The sequence below is a fragment of the Antechinus flavipes genome, chromosome 4 (genome assembly GCF_016432865.1).
Source record: "Antechinus flavipes isolate AdamAnt ecotype Samford, QLD, Australia chromosome 4, AdamAnt_v2, whole genome shotgun sequence".
NCBI lineage: Eukaryota > Metazoa > Chordata > Mammalia > Dasyuromorphia > Dasyuridae > Antechinus > Antechinus flavipes.
The window spans coordinates 105944650-105968851 of record NC_067401.1 but is presented as its reverse complement, the minus strand read 5'-3'; the positions used below and the strand labels follow the sequence as shown (position 1 = coordinate 105968851).

The following is a 24202-nucleotide window of genomic DNA, read 5'->3' as shown; positions in this document are numbered from 1 at the left end:
AGAGGTCATAAGGACAGAGGCATCTACAAGGTGAAAAGGATGTTGGGGTAGAAAGAAAAAAGTCTGGAAAATCAGGAACAGAGTGAGGAAAAATAGGGAGATAATAATATATGCCCTAACTAAATAAACTCTTCAAATCTTATAAAATTTATAGGATTAGTATTAATCCAGTTCTCTACAAACAGAGAGTGCTTAATCATTGTTGACTCAATATGAAGAGATCGTAACTTTATATATTGAAATCATCAAGTGCCAAAATGCCAATTCCAAGAATAATTGATGGGCTTTCTAATTGACAATGGCATCAACTGACATATGAAATAAACTGAAAACTATATAACATGAGAGGACAGCTAATTGGCACAATGGATAGAACATTAGGCCTGGAGTTAGGAAGAATCATCCTCATGAGTTCAAATCTGACCCAGATATTTACTAGTTGTATAACCCTGGATAAGTTACTTAAGCCTGTTTACCTTTGTTCTCTGTATGTAAAATGAGCTGGAGAAGAAAATGGCAAACCACTCCAGTAACTTTGCCAAGAAAACCCTAGGAAAATCATAAAGAATTGTGCACAACTCAACAACAACATATAGTATGAGAAGGAAACAAATATATGTATAAAATGTAAAAAGATCTGCTTGATGTGAGGAATGCTCCTCTCTCCTATCCACACTCTAAGAACACTAAGTTCTTAGTAAATGGGGTCATTCAAAATGAAAGAAAAGAGTCCCCCAGAAGGCAAAGGGAGTTTCCTGAGGAAGTCAGTTTATTTTGTGAATTTTTATAAAATGGAAATAGTCAGATGTCTGACATAATGGGAATATTTTAGGCCTCCTTAATGAAAGGTCTATTGTGCAATTCAGCAGAACTCCAAAACAAAGGCTCCCTGCAGTTGCTGGTGTAACTTTTGTTGTTAACACCCCAAAAAAGTGTTTAAAGTGGGGGGAGTAGTCTCAATTTTGAGATATAGATTGGAGGGTTTGATTTTTTTATTTTTACTTAAAGTTTTGCACTGTAACTAAAGCAGGAAAGAATTGATGCACAGTTTAAGGAAAAGGGAAAGGGTACCTACATATCCTTGATGAATTCAAGTCATCTGTTATAGGAAGTCAGTCAGCCAATAAACATTTATTAAGTATCTATTAATGTGGTAGGAACTGGATGAAATTGGATGAAGTACATATTTAGACCCTGGAGGAACTGATGTATGTGGAAAATATGGGCGATAACCACAAGATTGGATAAGAGTAAATGTCCCAATTTTCAGAAAAAGGAACAGAACAAAGTCTACAAGTGATAGGGTCAGCTTGATGTTGATACCTGTAGAAATTCTAGAATAAGTAATTAAAGATATGAACATTTGGAAAGCAAACAGATAATTACAAGAAATTAGCATGGATTCTTCTAAAACAAGTAGAGGTAGCTTGTGGGCAGCCAAGTAGTTCCAGGCCTGGAACTAAAAAGACCTGAGTTCAAATCTAGCCATTTACTACCAATGTGACTTTGGACAAGTCACTTAACCATATTTGCTTCAGTTTCCTTATCAGTAAAATAAGTTAGAGAAGAAAATGACAAATCATTTTCAGTATCTTTGCCAAGAAAACCCAAACTGGGGTCACAAAAGTCAGATATAACCAAAATGACCATAGTAGCTTATACCTTATTTTGATAAGATTATTAAACTAGTAGATTTTGTGTGTATTGTGGATACAGTTTACCCAGACTCTTGCTAAGCCTGTGATAAAAAAAATTTCATACTATGTTTGTGGAGAAGATGAAGAGCTATGTAATAGATAATAGTATAATCAGAAGGATTACAAACTGACTGGGAATTGGAATTAAAGAATAAATTTTAATGATGAAATATTGAGATGGCAGGGTGCCTTTAATGGATGGAGTATACCAAGGATTTGTGGTTGGCCCTAGGTTGCTAGTTAGCATTTTTATTAATGACTTGGGAAGAGGCATGAGATTGAAAATGGCACTTACCTTGAAAACATAACTAAAACAGTAGATAACAGAATTAGGAACCCAAAGCATCATAACAGGCTGGAGTATTGAGATGAGTCCTATAAGCTTAAATTTCTTTGGGATAAATCCAAAGTCTTGCAGTTGGGTATAAAAATATCAATTTCACAAGTAAAATAATGTGGAGGTGTGGATAAAAAGTGGTTGTTCTGAGAAAAGACCTGGGAAGTTTTAGAAAATTCCAAGATCAATATGAGTTAGAGATATAGTATGGTATCCCCCAAAAATCAACATAACCTTTCAGAAATAGGGAGTTTAGAATTCAAATATATGTAGCCATAATTTTCAAAAAAATGTACACATGACATAATTTTAAGTTTAATCTGCAGCATTAACATTTTCTCCATCATTTTTAAAGTCTAGAAATCAACAAAACAATAAATTAAGTCCTGATTTGTGACATTTGCCATATTCTGAAGTATAAATGCTTTTAGTAAAAATTTAGCTCTTGAGAACCAGTTAGAACAGACTTCAGCTTACTTCTGTGAAAGTTCATTGTGCTTTGCATTCATCAGATTTCATCTAGGCTATTTTGTCAGATCTCAGCATCCAAGTTTATGAAGGTAATTGATAAGCACAGTTATTGAATGGCAGGTAATAAAGATGGTGAAGGATTTTGAGCTAATGACATGAGGATAGGTCAACCAATGGGAACATTTTGCAAGAAAAGAAAATTCAGGGTTGGGGTGGGAACATAAAAGATTTGAAGTGTTTGAAGAGATATTAATTAGACATGTAATTAATTAGACATGTAATATGCAGCAAAGGCCTTCATCCTGCCTACAAAAGAGGCTATATTTAGGATACTAGAGATAATGAGGACATAAAAGACGAATATCAAGCCCATGAACAGCAAAATGACATACACACACACACACAGAGGATGTGAAAATATTCATATATACTGCTGTCAACACAGACAAGGTTCTGGAGGGGCCAGACATCACAAAAAAGTGGGAGATAATGCTGCACTCACAGAAAGGGAGGTTAAACATATATGTTACCAAAAGAGTGGCAATGCTAAGGTCAATGATCAATAATACACATGTCATTTGAATATATCCTCTCTTCCCCATGATAACTGATTATGAAGGATCACAGATAGCCACATAGAGAACACAGTTCATTGCAATAATCAAAAAAGAATTGTGTTTTTTACCTTATTTATTTGTTTAATATTTCCCCAGTTGCATTTAAATCAATTTTTTTACATTTAAAAAATTTTTGAGTTCCAGATTCTTTCCCTTATCCCAGTCATAGCTCCCATTAAGAAACCATATGTGAAGTTAGACAACATTTTCATAGAAGTCATATTTTTAAATTTCCTACCCTAACATAAAAAACCTTAAACAAAAATAAATAGAGAGAGAGAGAGAGAGAGAGAGAGAGAGAGAGAGAGAGAGAGAGAGAGAGAGAGAGAATATGATTCAATATGTATTCAGTATTCAGGCACAATAAGTTTCTTCTTTGGGTATGGATAGGATTTTTTAATCAACAATTCTTCTTAGTAGTCAATCACTGTACTCCTGAGAATAGCAAAGTTATTTATAAGTGGTCATCCCAGAATATTGTTATTACTTTGTATATAGTACATTTCACTTTGCTTGAGTTCATGGAGGGCTTTTCAGGGTGGTGTTTTTCTGTTTTGAGAACATTCTGTTCATCATTTCCCATAAAACAATAGTATTCCACTGCAATCACATACCACAATTTATTCAGCCATTCCCAAATTGATAGGCATTCCCTCAATTTTCATTTTTTTTTGCCCTGAGAAAAGAACTAATACAAATATTATTATATAAAGGTCTTTTTCCTTTTAGCTTAAACTTTTTTGTTATTCATGCCTAATATTCATATTATTAGTTATAGCCCTTTGGGCATAGAACATACCTTTTAATTATTTATAAATTGGATTATGGTTCTTATTTTTTAAAATAAATTTGGCTTAGTTCCTTTGTATTGGAGAAATAAGGCCTTATTAGAGAAACTTGCTTCAAAATTCTTTTACAATTACTATTGCTAGCTATTTTACAATAATCATTGCTATTGTTCCCCCCGTTTATTCTATTCTCTCTCTTCTTTCATCTTGCCCATTCTCAAAAGCATTTTGCTACTGGCCACTCCCTTCCTCCTCTAATATGTCCTCTCTTTTATCATAAACTTTTCTCCCTTCTCATATCCCATCCCCCTCCTATTTTCCTATAGAGTAAGATATATTTCTATATCCATATTGAATGTGTATGCTATTTCCTCTTTGAGCCAATTCTGATAACAGTAAGCTTCACTTTTTTTTTCTTTTTCTTGCCTCTTTATTATGGAAGATAATTTACACCATTCCTCTTTTTCCTTTCTCTCCTTCATTAATTTTATTATTTTTTAGTTGCTATCCCTTCATATCCAACTGACATCTGTGCCCTCTGCCTATATAAACTTCTGTCTTCCTTAATAATGAGAAAGTTCTAATGAGCTATAAATATCATTTCCCCATGTAGGAATGTAAACATATAAACTTTATTAAATCCTTTATGATATCATTTTCCTGATTACCTCTTTATGCTTCTTTTGAGTCCTGTATTTGAAAAAATCCAAATTTCCCATTCAACTCTTTTCAACAAGAATGTTTGAAAATATTCTATTTCATTGAATGTCTATCTTTTCCTTTGAAGAATTATACTCAGTTTTGCTGGATAGGTGATTCTTGGTTGTAATCCTAGCTCCATTTCTCTCAGGTATATCCTATTCCAAGTCCTCTGGTCTTTTAATATAGAAGCTATTAAATCTTTTGTTATCTTGACTTTGGTTCCACTCTACTTGAATTGTTTCTTTCTGAATGTGCAATGTTTTATTCTTGACATGAGAGTTTTGATATTTGCTATAATATTCCTGTGTTTTTTCATTTTGTCTTTTCTTTCAGGAGACAAATAATGGATTTTTCAATTTCTATTTTTTACTCTGTTTCTAGAATATCAGGACAATTTTCCTTCATAATTTCTTGAGTTATCTTTTTTTTAATCATGATTATTTCTCCTAGTAACATTACTTCAATATTGATAGCTTCATTTAATGTATAAACTTTCTAGCTTAAAATTAAGATCTTAGTTCAAATTCTTTCTCTTTTAATTACTAGCCATGAAACTCTGGGAAAATCACTCAATGTTTAAGTCCCATAGACAATTCCTAGAGACATAGGAACTTAGTTATAGCTGGATTACTGGTCTTGTGAAGAGAATTACCATACAAAGAGAACCCTAAGGTCACAAAATAATGGCTTGTTGATAATTCATGTTCTACAAATATAAGTTAGTTTTCAGCCAAAGAAATGAAGAAATGATGGTGGAATTTCCTCCATTAAAGAATGTAAAGGGATAAATGGACCTTCATGGCTTTCCTGATTCCACATGAAAAAGATCATTTTCTATACCAAAAACACAAGAATCACTGATAATAAAGTGCAAAGAAATGTGATGGATAAATAGGGAATTCTAAAGGATGTCAATCACTAGAAGTTGGGATATGTCTGAAATATTCTAGTTTCCCTTTAAACCCCATGGTAATTTTGTGAATCATATTTTCATGTTAATTACTTTTTTACCTACTTATAAGTTTAGATTACATTTCTAAAGTAACTTTATTAATGCTAAAACTACTCTTTTCAAATTTCAAGGTAGATATTGTATGTAAGAAAGACAGACAGCAGAGAGAGACTGAGGAGGGTGGGGAGGAGCAGGGAGGAGAGGGAACAGGGGTGAAAGGGAGAGAAGGAAGAATGGCAGAGGAAGAGGAAGAAGGAAGGAGGGACAGAGAGAAGGAGAGGGAGGAACAGAGGGATAGAGAGAATCTGGTTCCCTATTTATAAAATATAGTCCTACATATGCAAAAAGAATTATGTTCTGTATTGTAGTATTTAAATAACAAGCTCTATTCACCTTCACCATCCTCTTCACAACATAATTTGGTAAAATTATATATTGCTGAAAAGAACCAAAAATATTGAGAGACATTACAAAATGTAAAATAGAATTCTGATGATATAAAATTAAAAACTTTTCACACAAGCAAAACCAATGCAACCAAAATTACATGGAAAACAGAAAACTGAAGAAAAAATTTGCAACAAGTACCTCTGATAAAGGACTCATTTATGAAATATATAGAGAACTGAGTCAAATTTATAAAAAAAAAATACTAATCATTTCTCTTTATAAATAATCAAAAACAGTTTTTAGACAAAGGTATCTACAGTCATGTTAGAAAATGCTTTAGTTCACTATTGATTAGAGAAATGTAAATTAAAACAACTCTGAAGTATCACCTCAAACCTATTAGATTGGCAAAAATTTTAAAAAATGAAAAAAATTGATAGATGTTAGAGAAAATGTGGGAAAACTGAGACATTAATGTACTGTTGACATTACTGTGAACTGATCCAACCATTCCAGAAAACAATTTTGAACTATACTGAAAGCATTATAAAATTATATCTTTTGATCCAGTAATACCAGTGCTGTCTATAGTCTAAAGACATCAAAAAATAGGAGAAAAGAACTTGTTTGTAAAAAATATTTCTAGCACCTCTTTATGTTGTGGCTAATGATTGGAAATCAAAGCAATATCCTTCAATTGGGGAAAGACTAAACAAGCTATGATAAATATTATATTATAAGAAATGACAAGTAGGCAGATTTTAGAAAAAAAAAAAAACCTGGAACTGATGCAAAGTAAAATGAATGGAACCAAAAGAACATTGTACTTAGTAACAGCAAAATTATAGAATGAAGTATGAATGACTTAGCTATTTTCAACAACACAGTGAGTCTGATAGAATGAATCCATTCTCTAAGAATTCAAGATATACTGGACAAACTTCAAGAAAGGTCAGTCTTAATAAAGTGAAAAGGGTGTTCAGGTAAGCTTAAATAGACTCCAGGAAAGGCAGTGACAGGATATAAATAAACTAAGATCCTCAATCCTGGTGGTAGAGGAGCAAATCAGTGGGGCTGCTTCCAGTCCCAGGTAAGAAGCAAACTCTGGGAAATCAGGCTGTTTCCTGAAACAAATACCAAAGATATCCCTACAAACATAAGGGAGCCCTGTTCTCAAAGCCAAGACTCAAAGTTGTGCAGGAAGCTTGGGACACTGCCCCCTTTACTCCAGGAGCAAAGCTCAATCATAAAAGTTAAAAAAAAAAAAAAAAAAGAGGAAATACCAAAAGAAAAGGAAAGAAAATGAACAAGAAACAGAAAAGAATCTTGATTACAGAAAGCTACTATAATGATGAGGAATACCAAAATGCAAACTCAGATAAGGACAAAATGTTCACAGAAGAAATCTCAAAGAGTGATGTGAATTGGTCTCAAGCCCAAAGAGACTTCTTGGAAATGCTCACAAAAGACTTTCAAAAGCAAATAAGAAAGGCAGAAGAAAAAATGAGACAGTAAATGAGAGGTATGTATGAGAGAGTCAACAGCTTGGAAAAGGAAGGAAAAAATTGTCTGAAAACAACTCCTTAAAAACTAGAAACAACAATCAAACAAAAAAAAAAAGAGATACAAAAATTAACTGAAGAAAATCATACATTAAAAACTAGAACAGGACAAATGGAAGTTAATGACTCTTTGAGACAGCAAGAATCAATCAGACAAACTAAAATAAATGAAAAAAAAAGGAAGATAATATGAAATGCCTCATTGGGAAAATGTCTACCTGGAAAATAAATCCAGAAGAGACAGTTTTAAAACCATTGGCCTACATGAAAGCCATGACAAAAATAAATAAATAAATAACCTGGACAGCATTCTTCAAGAGATCATTAAGGAAAACTACTCTGCTATTTTAGAAACAGAGGAAGAAATAATCTTTTAAAAAATCCATAGATCACCTTCTGAAAGAGATCACACAAGGAAAACTACAAGAAACATATGTTGCAAAACTGGAACTACAATTTCAAGTCAAAAATATAACAAGCTGCCAGACAAAACCAAATCAAATATTAAGGAGAAACAGTCAGGATTACCCAAGATCTGGCAGTTTCTACAATAAAGGATCAGAGAGTCTGGAATACCATATTCTGGAAGGCAAGGGAACTAGGATTACAACAAAGAATTAACTACCCAGTGAGATTCAGCATTATCCTTCAGGGGATGCAATGGATCTTCAATGAAGTAAGAAACTTTCAGTCACTTCTATTGAAAAAAATCGGAACTAAACAGAAAATTTAATTTACAAATACAGGACTCAAGAGAAAATAGAAAGATAAATAGGGAGGAAATATCTATTATTTAAAGGGTAAATTGTTTACATACCTAGATGAGAAAACTATATCTATAATTTATCTACACAAAAATTGATCATGGATTAGGGCATAAAAACCCCATAATCAAAGGCAGAAATGCAGGAATAATAAATGCTTCCTTTTAAGACCAAAATGCAATAAAAATCATATTCAATAAAGAACTAGGGAAAGAGTCTAAAAACCAATTGGAAATTAAATAATTTAAATCTAAAAACTGAGTAGGTCAAACAACACATCATAGAAACAATTCTTAATTTCATCCAAGAGAATGGCAATAACAAGACAAGATACTAGAACCTATCGATGCAGCCAAAACAGTTCTTAGGGGAAATTAGCTACATGAATGAAATAGAGAAAGAGAAGATTAATGTATTGGGCATGCAACTAAAAAAGCTAGGAAAAGAACAAATTAAAAATACCCAATTAAATACCAAATTAGAAATTCTGAAACTCAAAGGAGTGATGAATAAAATTGAAACTAAGAAAACTATTGAACTAATGAATAAAACTAAGAGTTGGTTTTATGAAAAAAACAACAAAATAGATAAACCTTTGGTTAATTTGATCAGAAAAAGGAAAGAAAAAAAAAAAACCACCAGCATCAAAAATGAAAAGGTGAACTTATCACTATTGAAAAAGAAATTAAAGTAATAATTAGGAGCTATTTTGTCCAATTGTCTTCAGTAAGTTTGATAATCTAACCAAAATGGATCAATATTTACAAAAATATAAATTGTCCAGGTTAAATTACTTAATTAAATTACTTAAATAATCTCATTTTAGAAAAAGAAATCAAACAAGTCTTTAATGAACTCCGTAAGAATAAATGTCCAGGGACCAGATGGATTCACAAGTGAATACTACCAAACATATAAAGAACAGTAGTTAATTTCATAATGTGTAAACTATTTGGGAAAAATAGGGAAAGAAGGAGTACTGCCAAATTCCTTCTATGATACAAATACGGCTTTGATAACTAAACCAGGAAGAACCAAAAGAGAGAAAGAAAATTACACACCAATCTCCCTAATGAATATTGATGCAAAAATTTTAAATAAAATATTAGCAAAGCGATTATAGCCCCTTATCAGGAGGATAATACACTATGACCAAGTGGGATTTATAACAGGAAGGCAGGGCTAGTTCAGTATCAAAAAACTATTACTGTAATCAATCACATCAATAACAAAACCAATAGAAAGCAATAGATGCAGAAAAGCTTTTGACAAAACATAGCATTCATTCCTATTAAAAACACTAAAGAGCACAAAGATAAAGAAATTTCCTTAAAATAATAAGCAGTATCTATCTAAAATCAAGACCAATTATTACTTATAATGGAGAGAAGCTAGACACATTTTCAATAAGTTTAGGGGTGACACAAAGATGCCCATTATCACCACTATTATTCAACATTGAACTAGAAATGTTGGCTAGAAAAGAAAATTAAAGGAATTAGAATAGACAATGAGGAAATAAAACTATCACTCTTTGCAGGTGACATGATTAGAGAATCATCCAAAAATCATCTTGAAACAATTAATAGCTTTAGTTGCAGGATACAAAATAAGCCCAAACAAATCGTCAGCATTTCTAGATATTATATTTCTAGATATAACAAAGCTCATCAGCAAAAGATAGAAAGGGAAATTCCATTTAAAATTATTGTAGAGAAAATAAAATACTTGGAGGGTCTATCTGCCAAGACAAACCCAAGAACTACATAAACACAATTACACAAATCATGTCAGATCTAAACAATTGGAAAAATATCAATTGCTCATGAATAGGCCGAGCTAATATAATATGAATGACATTTCTGCCTAAATTGGTCTACTTGTTCAGTGCCATACCAATCAAACTGGGAAAAAATCTTTACAGTCAATGTTTCTAATAAAGGTCTTATTTCTGAAATATATAAAGAATTTTACCAAATTTATAAGAATACAAGTCATTTCCTAATTAATAAATGTCCAAAGGATATAAACAGACAATTTTCACATGACTCTATAGTTATATGAAAAATGCTATAAATCACTATTGATTAGAGAACTGCAAATTAAAATATCTCTGAGATACCACCTCATCCCTTTTAGATTTGCCAAAATGACAGGAAAAGATAATAATAAATGTTGGAGGGGATATGGGAAAACTGAGACATTAATGCATTGTTGGTGGAGTTGATGATCCAATCATTCCGGAGAGCAATTTGGAACTCTGTCCAAAGGGTTATCAACCTTTGCATACTCTTTAACCCAGCAGTACTATTACTGGGTCTGTATCCCAGGGGAATTATAAAGGAGGAAAAGGACCTTCATGTGCAAAAATGTTTGTAACAGCTCTTTTTGTGGTAGCAGAGAACTGGAAAATGAGTTGATGCCCATCAATTGGGGAATGGCCAAACAAGTTGTGGTATATGATGGTAATAGAACATTATTGTTCTATTAAAAATGATTCACAAGCTGATTTTAGAAAGGCCTGGAAAGATTTACATGAACTGATGTTGAGTGAAACCAGCAGAAGCAGGAATACATTGTATACAGTAACAGCAAGATTGTGCAATGATCAACTATGAAAGACTTGGTTCTTCTCAGTAGTTCAGTGATCCAAGAAATCCCAATAGACTTTGGACACAAAATGTCAGCTGCAAAAAAAAGAAAAGAAAAAAGAAAAAAAGAAAGAAAGAAAGAAAGAAAGAAAGAAAGAAAGAAAGAAAGAAAGAAAGAAAGAAAGAAAGAAAGAAGAAAGAAAGAAAATGTCAGCTGCATCCAGAAAAAGACCTAAGGAGATTAAATATAAATCAACACTATTATGTTCACTTCTTTTTCCTGTTATTTTTTTTTATCTCTTCCATATTTTTTCCCTTTTGCTCTGTTTTTTATTCCTAACATGATTCATAAAGTAATGTGTATTAAAAATAAATAAATTTACTAGAGAGAAAAAATACAGTGATCCAAGACAATCCCAAAGGACTAATGATGAAGCATATTATCCATCTCCAGAGAAAGACCTGATAATGTTTGAATAGAGCCTGAAGCATGTTATTTTTCACTTTCTTTCTTTCATTTCTTTTGAGTTTTTTTGTATAAAGTGACTTATATGGGAAATATTTTGCGTGTTTTTACATGTATAACCTATATCTGATTGTTCACTGCCTTAGGAAAGGGGGAAGGGAGGGAGGGAGGAAAGGATAGAATTCAGAACTCATTTTTTAAATAAAACTAAATGTTAAAAACTGTTTAATATATAATTAGGAATAAATTGTGTGTGTGTGTGTATACACATGTATACAATGTATATGTATGTGGGTGTGGGTGTGGATGTGGAAATGTGTATGTGTGTGTATATATATATATGTATATATGTATATATACACATATATACATATATATACATATATACTATATATATATATATAGAGAGAGAGAGAGAGAGAGACAGAGACAGAGAGAGACAGAGAGACAGAGAAAGAAAGAGAGAGAGAGAGAGAGAGAAGGGGGTGGGAGGGAAGGCGGAAGGCAGCAAAGGAAAGAAAGAGGTAGATGGTGAAGGAGAGGATGAAAAAAGAATTCCATTTTATCTCATTCTTAGGCTTTCTAGATTAAAAGGGTCCTACTTTGTCATTTTATTCTTATTTTCTGTGCTAATCTAATGCTTTTTTATGTAGAAGTAACCCAGAGACCCCTAGAAGAACCACCTTTGAAAATTCCTACAAAGCTGGAAGGCTTCAATAATGCATTGTAGTACCCATGATTTTGTGTAAATTTAAGAGGATTACCATTAAAGAGTATGCTAAGGGGGACAATTCTTTCACAAAAAAAAATGGAGTCATAATATTTTATTAAGCTATTCATTAAGGGTTGGAGGACTTGTAATATGTTACAGTAGAGGAAACATCCACACTGATGAAAACATGTACTTCCAAAGTTCTGATAGATCTTAATGTAATTGCACTTATACCAAAATATCTTTCTTTTAGCCAACTCCAATTCCATTGTTTCCTGGAGGGCAGTGACTAACACTGCACCCAGGGTGCTGGGTGTTGTTTACTAGAGAAGAAGAGATAGCATTTTCACTTTTCCTTCCAGTGCCCTTCTTTAAGTCATTCAACATTTCACAAGTATTCTTGGCCACTATAGTATATAGGGCTTATATCTTTGGGAAACAGCTTCCAATCACTCCTAAATCCTCTTCCTCAACTATCAATGAAATTTTTGAGCTCATTAGCTTAAAATTTAAATTTGTTTTATTTCCCTTTCTACTTCTCCATTGACAACTGCATTTACTTTTGGGTCAATTCATAGATCTAGGAAATTTTTCCTGAAAATTCTCCATGACTTCCTTTCTTCATGTTTAAATTCAAACTGATTCCTTATAGAAAATACTATCCCCATTTCAACTCTCCAGGTACCAGTTCCTGCATTTAATTCCTAATTAAAGACAGTGCCATCATAGTGAAAAACAATTTGACATTAGGAAAAGTCATGAATTTGGAATGAGAAGAGTGCTGAGTTTGAAATCCTTCTTGCAAAACTTATCAACAGTGTAAACTACAGAATTTTTTTCACCCTTAGACTCAGTTTCCCCATTTGTAAAACAATAACCTTATTACTCATCTCACAGAACTAGCATGAGGATAAAATGAGATAAAATGAATATAAGAAATATGACTGGGTCTATGATTTATTTAGGATAGGGGAATCCAGAATGAAGAAACACCCTCTATGAATTCAAGTTAGTACCTGTTCTAAAACTCATAGTTTTAGGGAGTTGTCCAGAGCACTGAGAGGTGACATTATTGAACATGGTCACCTTACTCGTATGCCTCAGAGGCAGATCTTCAACCCAAGTCTTCCTACCTCAGAGATTGATTCCCAATGCCATGCTATATCTCAAGGTATTAAAATATATAATATAAGCATTAACTATTGTTGATATGTCAACTCATCCATGAAGACTTCCTTGGTTATGTTGTTTTTTTGCTCCTAAATTACTGTCTTTTAATTCAGTGATTGTATAGTTTATGAATTCTATGCTTTACGAAACATGAAAGTGAAATTCTCCCACTTGTCTGTATTTTCTTAGGCTTTCCACCTTAAAGACAGGTATCAAGTGGAAATTTGCCTATAGTCTGTTTTGGAGCTATTTATTATAAGAAATTACACATGATGGTCTTTACTTTCACAATTTTACTCTTGTGTCTCTTTAAAATTCTTGAATGCTATATATTCACTGAATTAAGTGGACCTGACTTTGTCCTTGTGATTTATTTGTAACTAATTTGTCATTTAAGTTTAAGATGTAATCATCATCATAACTGTTGGTATTTATATAAATGCTTAACAGTCTGACAACGTTACTTTTTTGCTCTAAAGTTTTCAATATCTCCACATTACAAATATATAAACTCTTTGAAGTAGTATTGAATGTCTTCTACAATCTGGTTCCCACCTTACTCAATACTATTCTGTTTCATAAATTCATTGTTTCAGCCAGGTTGATAAACTAAACTTGATACTCTATCCAAACCGCCATATATTCAAATAAGTTGTTTTATATTCCTGGATTGCACTTCCTCTTTATCTCTACCTTTTCACTCATGGATCTGCTTAGGTGCTAGCTCCTCTGTGACCCATAATTCTTACTTCCACTGCACTTATTAGAATTCATTCCCCCTTTCTTTAGTTTCCTTTTAATATACTTGTTTGGATGTGTGTCATAATCCCTATGCATCCCTTCCCCAAACTGAACTCTTACAACTGGGACTATTTCTTTTTTTTTGTCTTTGTGTTCCCAATATTTTGCACATAGAAGATGCATAAGTACTAACATATACTTCGTTTTCCACATTTTTATTTAATCTTTGTAATATTGTTATAAGACAATTAAATATTATTAAATAAGGAGCAGAATCCCTCAGAGAACTAAATTGCATCAATTGGCTTGGTGCAATTTTATCATGTGTTAAAGAAAGTGAAGTTGGGTGAAATTTTTTATTTAAAAGGATAATGATAATAACATTTTATGCCAGTTGATGCACCTGATCATTCCAGCATTACCCTATGATAAGGACATAGGATCCAGGAAGTATAGAGATTCGATGGTCACACATAACTTGTAAATGGCAAAGCCAGTATTCAAAACCAGGTCTTACTATTTCAGATTCAATGTCCTTCTACTCTACTACAACAACCAAATTGTTTGATCTAATAGTGTGACTATTTCCCTCTTTCAAAATGAAGTTCATCCAGGAAGTAGGAAAGAAAGACTGGAAAAGACATTAGTTAGATATAGAGAAGACTATTGAATTTTTTCCCTTTCTTCTATCACTCTACAAACACAATCCCAGATAATGGCATTGGTAAGGAAATAACTGCTCAATCCAATAAACACTTAATCTAATTCGATTCCATCTCACCCTGTGACTGACCAAGGTTGAGAAGAAAATCATATCAGTCTTTACCACCCCTTCATCATTCTTTTCTACCCTGTCTCCTGGAAAACAATTCTTTAAGTCCTGATACTGGGAAGTAAACCTTTCTATTCTGGTCTGCGACTTGAGAATTCCTCTCCCTAAAGTCTTATTGCCTATCCCTAAGGAGTTTGCATCAAGAGCCAAACAACAGGGAATCAAAAGACCTCCTTACAATTGGCCCTCACATACCAGACTCTCTGAGTTAATGCTCTGAGAATGTGTTTAATTTTCATATCAACCTGAAGTCTTGAGATGATTAAAAAAAAAACCAAAGGTTATGATCTGTTGACTATCTACATTGCGGACCTCAAAAACTGAGTAGGGAAAGGACTTTAGATAGCAAAGATGAGCCAAACATAAAGATCATCTTCCCCCTACTTGGCAAAGAAATGTCCAAATATAAATCAGTCAACAACTAGTTATCAAGTGCTTTCTATATGCCAGTCACAAAAAACTTAAGATTGGAATTCAAGAGGCAGAGCCAAAATGGCAGAGACTCACCTGAACTCTCCCCAGAACCCCTCTGAATACTCTCAAATAATGATTCTAAACAAATTTTGGAGTGTCAGAACTCACAAGAAAACAAAGCAAAACATTTTTCCAGTCCAAAACAATTTAGAAGGTCAGCGGGAAAGGTCTATTGCACTAAGGTGCAACTGGAGCACAGTCACAGCAGAGGCCATGCACATCCCAAGCTCCAGCAAACCAGCAATAGTACTTGGAGCACCTGAATCAATGACAATACTTACAATTTCCAAACATAACAGTACTTGGATGACAAAGACAATTTGGTGAGGTGAGCCCTGGCGAACCAGGAATGAGCTTTGGAAGTCACTGAATCCACAGCAGCAGGTAAGGGGACCAAAGAGTTAATCAGAAGATTACAGAAGTCTCTTAGCTAGCATTGAGGGAGGACACTTGCTTTGTCCATACTCATATTCAAGTTGCAGTACTAGCTCACAGTACAAAAACTGTGGTGTTCTTTTTTTATAATATATGATGGTTCTCTGTGAGCAAGTTTCTTGGGGAGGTTTTCTGGAGGAAGCTTTGGTGTTGGTTCAGAGTAATAATCACCCCAAATGTAGTCAGGGATTTAAGTACGGTCTTTTATTGTCTCTTCCAAAATAGCCCAGTTAGTTTTCTTGGAGGCCTATCTTTCTGCTTGGTTCCAAGAGCTCTTACAGCTTGTCTTTTTGCTCTTCCAGCTTCTGCCTCTAGCTCAATTCCAACTCCTGGCAATCTTCTGAACTGACTGACTGACTGACTGAAGCTCTTTTTATGCTTTTTAGAGGTGCAAACTCAAAGATTGACTTCTCCTCTGAGAGTGGGATTATGGGAGGTATGAATTTGGATATCTCATACTGAACCCTGAAATCTCCCAAACATGTGAACTAATGTGTGAGCTAATGTGTGAACTCTCAAAGGTGTTAACTTAAACATTGTTTCTATCAATTCCACTGAGTTATCACCTTGTTTCAATTTCTGGCTCATAACAAAGAACCTAGAAGGTTCTTTACAAACACACTGCAAAACAGCTGCAAAAATCCCCTACAGTTTGGAACATTGCACTTTGAACTCTAAAAATAAGAATTCTACTTTAGTAAAGATTTAAAAGCCAAAGAATAGTCTGGAAAAATGAGCAAACAACAGAAAAATATTCTGACTATAGAAATGGTGATAAGAAAGAACAAAACACACATTCAGAAAATAACAAAAGTCAAAACTCCTACATTTAAAGTCTCTAAGAAATATAATAATTGGTTTCAAGCCATGAAAGATCTCAAAAGGGATTTTGAAAATCAAGTGAGAGAAATAGAGGAAAATTTGGAAGAGAAATGAGAATAATACAAAAGGAAATACAAAAAGTTAATGAGGAAAAGAATGTATTTTTTTCCTTCCCTTCCCCTTTCCAATACCAAATAAATTCATTTAATATTCATAATTTAGCCTCACTTTCTCTTTCCCAAAGACTTTTCCATTTTAACCCTGGATGAAAGATAGGAAGAGAGTCCAATTGGCAGTCTTGAATTTCAATCTCTTTCCTTTGGATGTCATGATATTCTAAACATTGGGGGGAAGAAAGGGGGGAGGTCCTACAATCATGTGAAAGGGGCAGACTATTATATTTGCTAATCATATACCAATGTATTCAAATAATTAATTTTTTTTTCCCAATGGAATTTTTCCTTTGCAATTTAGCACAAAATTTTATACCATGTTGCTTAATTGTAATACTATTACTTTGGGGAGTTCCTAAGAGCTTACAAATGCATGATTTTTTCCCCTAATATTCTTTGGTGATTATGTTTCTAATTTTCCTAAATAATTAATTCCATTATATAAGATTTTGAGATTTCTATTTAATGCTTTCCAAAAGACATTCCTAGTTCCTGGTCACCTCTTCCCCTCCTGTCATTATGAGTATCTATCCCCCTTATCCAGAACAGGATCTGGGTCTGAGTGATGGTGGAGATGGGGTAGATGGTCCCTCCTAATGGGTCCATTATTGATATAAATCACCTTTTTCCTTCCTTAATTAAATTTTATTTATTTTAAGCAGCTTTCTGATTTAAACAATTTTTCCCCTTTTTTTTTGTCTAAAAAGGGTTCACAAGAGACAGTTCTTAACACTAGGAAAAAAAAAACTTTTTTTTTTCCTAATCAGGAAAACTACATTCCTTTCTTGCACAAAAATAATAGCTCTATTGATCACCAGAGAAAGTGATGTCTCTGTAACTTTTAGTCTCAAAGTCTTATAATTTATCCTTAAAACAAATTCTACAGAGGAATACCCCCAAACTCACTAAGCTATTTCATATTTGTTAAGCTTCTCCTAAAGAGAAAGTGTGGGTTCCTGAAATTACCCAAAGTCCCAACAGATCCCCCCTACAATCCTAAAAATGTATCAATCTCCAAATCCTTTAATGAATAATCTACAATCTCTTTAACTTTCAAACCTTTAAAATCTACTACAATGTTTTTAGCAGTTACAAATTCAATCTCTAATTTATTTATAATACCACAAGTTTCTATAAACCAGGAAAAAAAGGTTTTCTTTCCTTGATTATCTAACTTTATCTCTCTAACCCTAGTATATTTAAGGCTGAAATGACAGAGAAAAAATATTTTGCAGTTTTTTTTTCTTTTAATCTAATTTCCATTGGAAACCTAAAATGAAAATTAATCCTGCTTACTAGGGTAGGGAGTTTAACATCAGATTACAGAAAACTGATAGAACTGTTTCAACTTCATTCATCTTTTTCAGCACACAAAAATCTTTGACTGCAGTTTTTATAACAGGTTTATTTTCAGGGAGGTGGGGAAAGGTTTAGGATTGGTTACATTTTTTCCCTTATTAATCTTTCAGGGTAGCAGAATCAACAAATAATATTTAACATAATACAAGACAAAGACTTTTCCTGAACATTTTACAAAGATATAAAAATTCAGACAATACAATAAGACAGAAGAACTTAGTGGGCCCAGTTTTCTAAAACTTGCAATAACTGAAATTCCCTTCTTCAGATTAAATTTGGACCCCATTTGGATTTTTATATATTATAGAGCAATCTTAATTTCATTAATAATCAACTGTGCATACCCTTTGATCCAGCAGTGTTACTACTGGGTTTATATCCCAAAGAGATCTTAAAGAAGGGAAAGGGATCTGTATGTGCAAGAATGTTTATGGCAGCCTTCTTTGTAGTGGCTAGAAACTGGAAACTGAGTGGATGACCATCAATTGGAGAATGGCTGAATAAATTGTGGTATATGAATGTTATGGAATATTATTGTTCTGTAAGAAATGATCAGCAGGATGACTTCAGAGAGGCCTGAAGAGACTTAGATGAACTGATGTTGAGTGAAATCAGAAGGAGCAAAAGATCATTATACACTTCAACAACAATACTATATGATGATCAATTCTGATGGACGTGGCTCTCTTCAACAATGAAATGAACCAAATCAGTTCCATTTGTTCAATAATGAATAGAACCAGCTATACCCAGCGAAAAAACTCTGGGAAATGAGTGTGAACCATTACATAGAATTCCTAATCCCTCTATTTTTGTCTGCCTACATTTTTGATTTCCTTCACAAGTTAATTGTACATTATTTCAAAGTCTGATTCTTTTTGTACAGCAAAACAATTGTATGGACATGTATACATATATTGTATTTAACATATACTTTAACATATTTAACATGTATTGGTCTACCTGCCATCTGGGGAAGGGAGTGGGAGGGAGGAGGGGAAAAATTGGAAGAAAAGTTTTGCAATTGTCAATGCTGAAAAATTACCCATGCATATATCTTGTAAATAAAAAGCTATAATAAAAAAAATAAAAAATAAATTAATAATCAAAAGTGCCAAATTGAGGTCAAAATAGATTGTCAGTTGAATCTTTTGCAGTTTGAAATGAAACCCACATAATTTGAATTGCTCCCATTACTAGTTGGTCAGTCATTCACCAACTATGGTTATGTGTGATTACTGACCATGTCAATCATCAATATTGTTGCTTGTAGCACATAGTGCACTTTTCCCCAACGTCACTGAAAATTTACCTATCCCCTGAAAGAAAGTTTCCAAGAAACACATGACCCAAGGATGCTGGGGGGACTTCCCTTAGTTTGGAAGAATTGAAATCAAGAAGAAAGTCCTACCTCCAGGAGCAATCCTCAGTGAAGAAGTCCCATGGAGCAAGAGTGTTTTCCTAAAAGGCTTTCGTCCTAGGGCTCAGGATTTTGACTTGACCTGGCTGGCTTTGCAAAAAGATGTGATAAGTGATCTGAAATAACTGAGGAAACAATATTTTGAGCTTCCAAAATATTGATTTACTAAGCAATCCATTGCAATTTTATAACAAACCAAGATGAAGCCCACTTAGCTTGACACTGAATCTTGAATTTAGGGGGAGAAAAAATTTTATACATTAGAAACAAAGGATTAATAGAATATAAACTATTATTTAAGATTAGTTAATCTGCTTTCTAATTGGAAGAAGACAGAGGAGAAGTCTTTTTTGACTTGGTAGTTGGGAAGGGGATGCACCAGTTTTAGGAGTTAGGAAAGGATAGAGTGAGTAGGATTTTTCCAGATATGAAATAGGATGTCATTTACTTTTCATGATTAAGAAGCAGGTGTAATTTACAAGAAAATGACACTTACGTGTCAAAATGGAGTCAGTTTTATAAGATGGAATGAGTTTCATTTACACAATTCTCTTGTATAAAGAAACTATAGTGGAATATAGCCATGGTTTGAGGAGTATCTAAAACAAGATGCCTCTAAAATGTCTTTTGGGAGTTTGAAATGAATGAGTATTAGGCACACTCCAGGGGTCTATGAGCCCTGACATTTTAAGCAGTTCTGGTGCTCTCTCATGAAATAATGTCAGCCTTTGGAAAATGATGGAAAGATAGTCCTGACAGATGCAGTATCTAATTGACACAGTCTTTATCCTTCCTTATTCTTTGCACAAGAATTAAGAACACTTGGGAAGGAGCCAACATACAATATGTGAAGAAGAAAGGTCTTTATTTCCATGTAACTACCAAGTCGAATCATTTTACTCTCTGAACTTTAATTATTTTATTTCTAAAATGGATATGACACTCATCACATAGTTATTTTTAGGTCCAAATATGTTCATGTATATTCAAGGATTTAAAGAATTCTAAAATTCTTATAAAATATGAGAAGTTATTATTCATCTATGATAAAGATGATAAAACTCTAGAGGGTCACTTTCTAGTCAAGTTCATAACTCATTGCTGAAAATCCCCTAATTGGTTGCTGTGCTAATAACATAGGCAACCATACCTGGTAAAAGAAGTAGTGATTTCCACCTTCTTGTCCAATTGAATGTAGTCTCCCTTATGACCAGAATCCTTTAATCTAGAGAAAGAGAAAGGTAGCTTTTTTTCTACCCCAGTAATATAATGTCATGACTATTACTCAAGTAGAAATTGAACTCAACTAGCCAAACTTGAAATGATTCCTCTAGTCTCGCTAGTTTCTTTACTTGTCTGAAGCATTAACTTTATGAGCATCAAAAAATATGGAGAGTGCAAAGAACATCTTGGCATCTTTCTCTCCTCAGGAGTTAATCATTAGCATAGAGAGATTTCCTAAGCAGCAACACCAACAAACTAGCACCAAGGGAAAAGTTGGCATCCAAGAGAAACTGTTGGAAAAATCAAGCTTTGTTGGTTGATTGTATGGTGCCAGTGGAGGTGAACTGGATAATTAGCAGTCTTTCATTATTCTTTCTTCTCCCAACTAGACTTGAATAGCTTTGTAATTAACTATACTAATAGTAAAGTATACTAACAGCTTAAGACACTTAAACAGGTTTAGTCTGTGTACACAGGAATTCTTTTATTTTCACTATAATCAACTTATTCAGTACTTAATCCATGTTGTCTCTTGAATACCTCTTTTATTAGCCCCTTTGTGGGATAGCTAAGGCTGGAGAGACTGTCCTTAGACTAACCTAGGTGAAGAGTTTTAATAAGCCAATAATTCAGGAGAATGAAGGGCCTATTTTCCTTAGGAAGAAGTCAGGTTTCTCCAGAACTAAATCCAAGTAAGCCTCATTGGCTTGGTAAACAGGGAATAAATAGTATTGGTCACCAACCTATGATCTTAGCCTTGTCATGCTGACATTAGTCAGTTTTGACTGAATAACCATGGCCTGTGTCTGATTGCATCAATTGAGAGCACTAAATGAAGGACATAAATTCCATTTTCAGGGGCTTCTCAGTAACTATGGATTTCCCAGTATCTACAATATCAATTGGCTTATCCAATTTATTTGAAAACTGCATAACATAAGGAGGAAAAGTTAACCTTTTACAGAAGGCCTTTTCCTATCCATTTAATTTGCTTTCTCCTCTGATATTATCTTTCTTCTGCTCCAAATAAATCCTATACATACTTTGTTATTGATATATTATCTTCCCACAGTAGAACGTGAGCTCCTTATATACAAGGATTTGCCTTTCTTTGTACCTCTAGTTCTTAGCTCAGAGTTTGACATGTAGTTATTATTAAGTAAATGCTTATTAACTGACATCCTGAAATCTAAATAATGCCCTGCTTGATCTGAATTCCCTTCTCTCCTTTACACATCCCTAAAGCATTTCTGAGATACATCACTTAAAAAGAAAGAGAAGGTTTTGTAGAGTATAATGGATTTTCCCTTCAACCACTCTTGGAGGACCTGCAATTTTGTTCTTTCCAAAAAGTGTGGGAGTGAGAATGGCTGACATTATGAGACTTTATCTAATCAGTCTGATGAAGAATGTCTCAATGGAGAAACCTAAATGAGGCCCTCCTTTAGTTATTAACGCTCATTTCTATTGTCACCATTTATATATTTAAAGAGACATGGGAGAACTTAATTTTTAAACACTGGAACCATAGTCCAACTCACAAAATTGTATTTATTGAGATATAGATATCTGTAGATATAGATATATACACATATGTAGGTTCTAATGAATATGTATGCATATGACTATATAAGAATATACATTTTATATTATATATGATTTGAGGATTTCAAATCATATACCAATTGTCAAATTACAAACAGCTAATATGGTTATAGAGTACAGTTTTGTGTAGCTTAGGAATTGTGTCAGAGGAATTTATTTATTTCTGAACTGCAACAGTTCTTGTTTTGCCATAGGAATTTTTCTCTTTACTTCTCATCTGCTCTCTTCTTTATAGTAACTGAATTTTAGAACTTTTATTTGATCAACCTCTCTCTCTAATCTTCAGATTTTTACTTCAGGACTGAAATATCCCCAAGCAATCTGTCTTCAAGAACACTAGCAGTTTCTTCAACCACTTTCATATCTTCTCCAGATTTGAGTTTGTGGGGAAAATCACTGCTCCCTGTCTGAAGAAAACCTACCCAGCAGCTCCTCACTCATCTAGAGGCATAACATTCTGCCCTGGAAGAAAACATTAACTGGGTATCCTCACCTCAAATGGTTAAAACTATCTACTTTGCAACCTGTAAATAGATTTTGAAAAATGAAATATTCTTGTTTGTTGGATGTTGGGAAGATGAGACTCTGAGTAAATGGCCTTTTATGGCTTAGATCACTTAAGGGGACAGGGATTTCTTGCCCAGAGCACGGCGCAGAGCATCCTTGACTTCTTTGTTCCTTAGACTGTATACAACAGGGTTCAGCAAGGGAGTAATGACAGTATAGGTCACTGAAATAAGTCTGTCTTGCTCAAGAGAGCTGTGGGACTTGGGTTTGAGGTAAATAATGGAAGCACAGCCATAGTGGATGATGACTACAGTGAGGTGGGAGGCACAGGTGGCAAAGGCCTTTTTCCTGCCTTCAGCTGAAGCAATCTTGAGAATAGTGGAGATAATGAGGACATAGGAAATGAAGACTAAGCCCATGGGCAATACAAGGACACACACACTGACAATAAAATTAATGATCTCATTGACAGTGGTATCTACACAGGCAAGTTTTAGGAGAGGCCGGACATCACAGAAAAAGTGGGAGATGACACTCGCGCCACAGAATGGGAGGCCGAACACAGATGTCACTTGAATTATGGCCATTCCAAGGCCAATCCCCCATGATCCACCTACCAGTTGAATACAAGCACTCTTCCCCATGATGACTGAATACCGTAAAGGATTGCAGATGGCCACATAACGATCGTAGCCCATGGCTGTAAGCAAGAAACAATTATTGATGCCAAAGGTAAGATAGAAGAAGAGCTGTGTGGCACATTCTGGGATGGTAATGGGCTGGTGCGGACTTAGAAGGCCAGCCAGCATGCGAGGAATGATGGCCAATGTATAGCATGTCTCAGAGATAGACAGTGCACTCAAGAAGAAATACATGGGTATGTGGAGATGACGATCGAGGCGGATGATGGTCACAATGATGCCATTGCCAGTCAGTGTCAAAAAGTACAGGCTCAGAAAAACTACAAAGAGAATGAGCCGGTGCTGCCACCTGAAGCTGGAGAACCCCTCGAAGGTGAAATCACTTACAGCTGTGGAATTTGGCCTTGGCATTGGGGAGAAGCTTGTCGATCTGAAAGAGACAAAGAGAAGGAAGGGTTTAGCACCTGATTGTGAAGTAGAAAATGCTGAGGAATTGGTGTGTAATGCTGAGTCTCCATTGCGGATCCCACCTCTCTTGAAATTAATTAACTTTGTTAATTTGTTTGAAGAACACTTCTTGATTGAATCATAGGGTCTGTACAATTTTATGAATCAATTAAAGCCATCATGTGAAAAAGCTGGTCACAAGTACAGAATGAAGGAGTTATCTCAGACCTCGGAGGATCAGAAATTGAAAAAGTTCAATCAAAATTAATCAGCAACCCAGGGGCAACAAATGAATGAATAGAG

General features: G+C 34.0%; 1 protein-coding gene and 1 long non-coding RNA gene across 2 annotated transcripts in view; both read right to left on the bottom strand.

Moving 5' to 3' along the window:
* LOC127559730 (uncharacterized) overlaps positions 1 to 20803 on the bottom strand; it is a 40931-nt gene extending 20128 nt beyond the window's left edge. Inside the window, exons 1-2 of the long non-coding RNA XR_007953200.1 lie at positions 20626 to 20803; positions 19467 to 19561 (exon numbers count right to left, since the gene is read on the bottom strand). This is a non-coding gene — a long non-coding RNA (uncharacterized LOC127559730). The remainder of the gene's footprint in view (positions 1 to 19466; positions 19562 to 20625) is intronic.
* Positions 1 to 23863, bottom strand: part of LOC127561297 (olfactory receptor 10J1-like) — an 82153-nt gene extending 58290 nt beyond the window's left edge. Inside the window, exon 1 of the mRNA XM_051996580.1 lies at positions 23356 to 23863. Coding sequence (XP_051852540.1) covers positions 23356 to 23863 — 508 coding nt within the window. The remainder of the gene's footprint in view (positions 1 to 23355) is intronic.
* Positions 23864 to 24202: the final 339 nt, after the last annotated feature.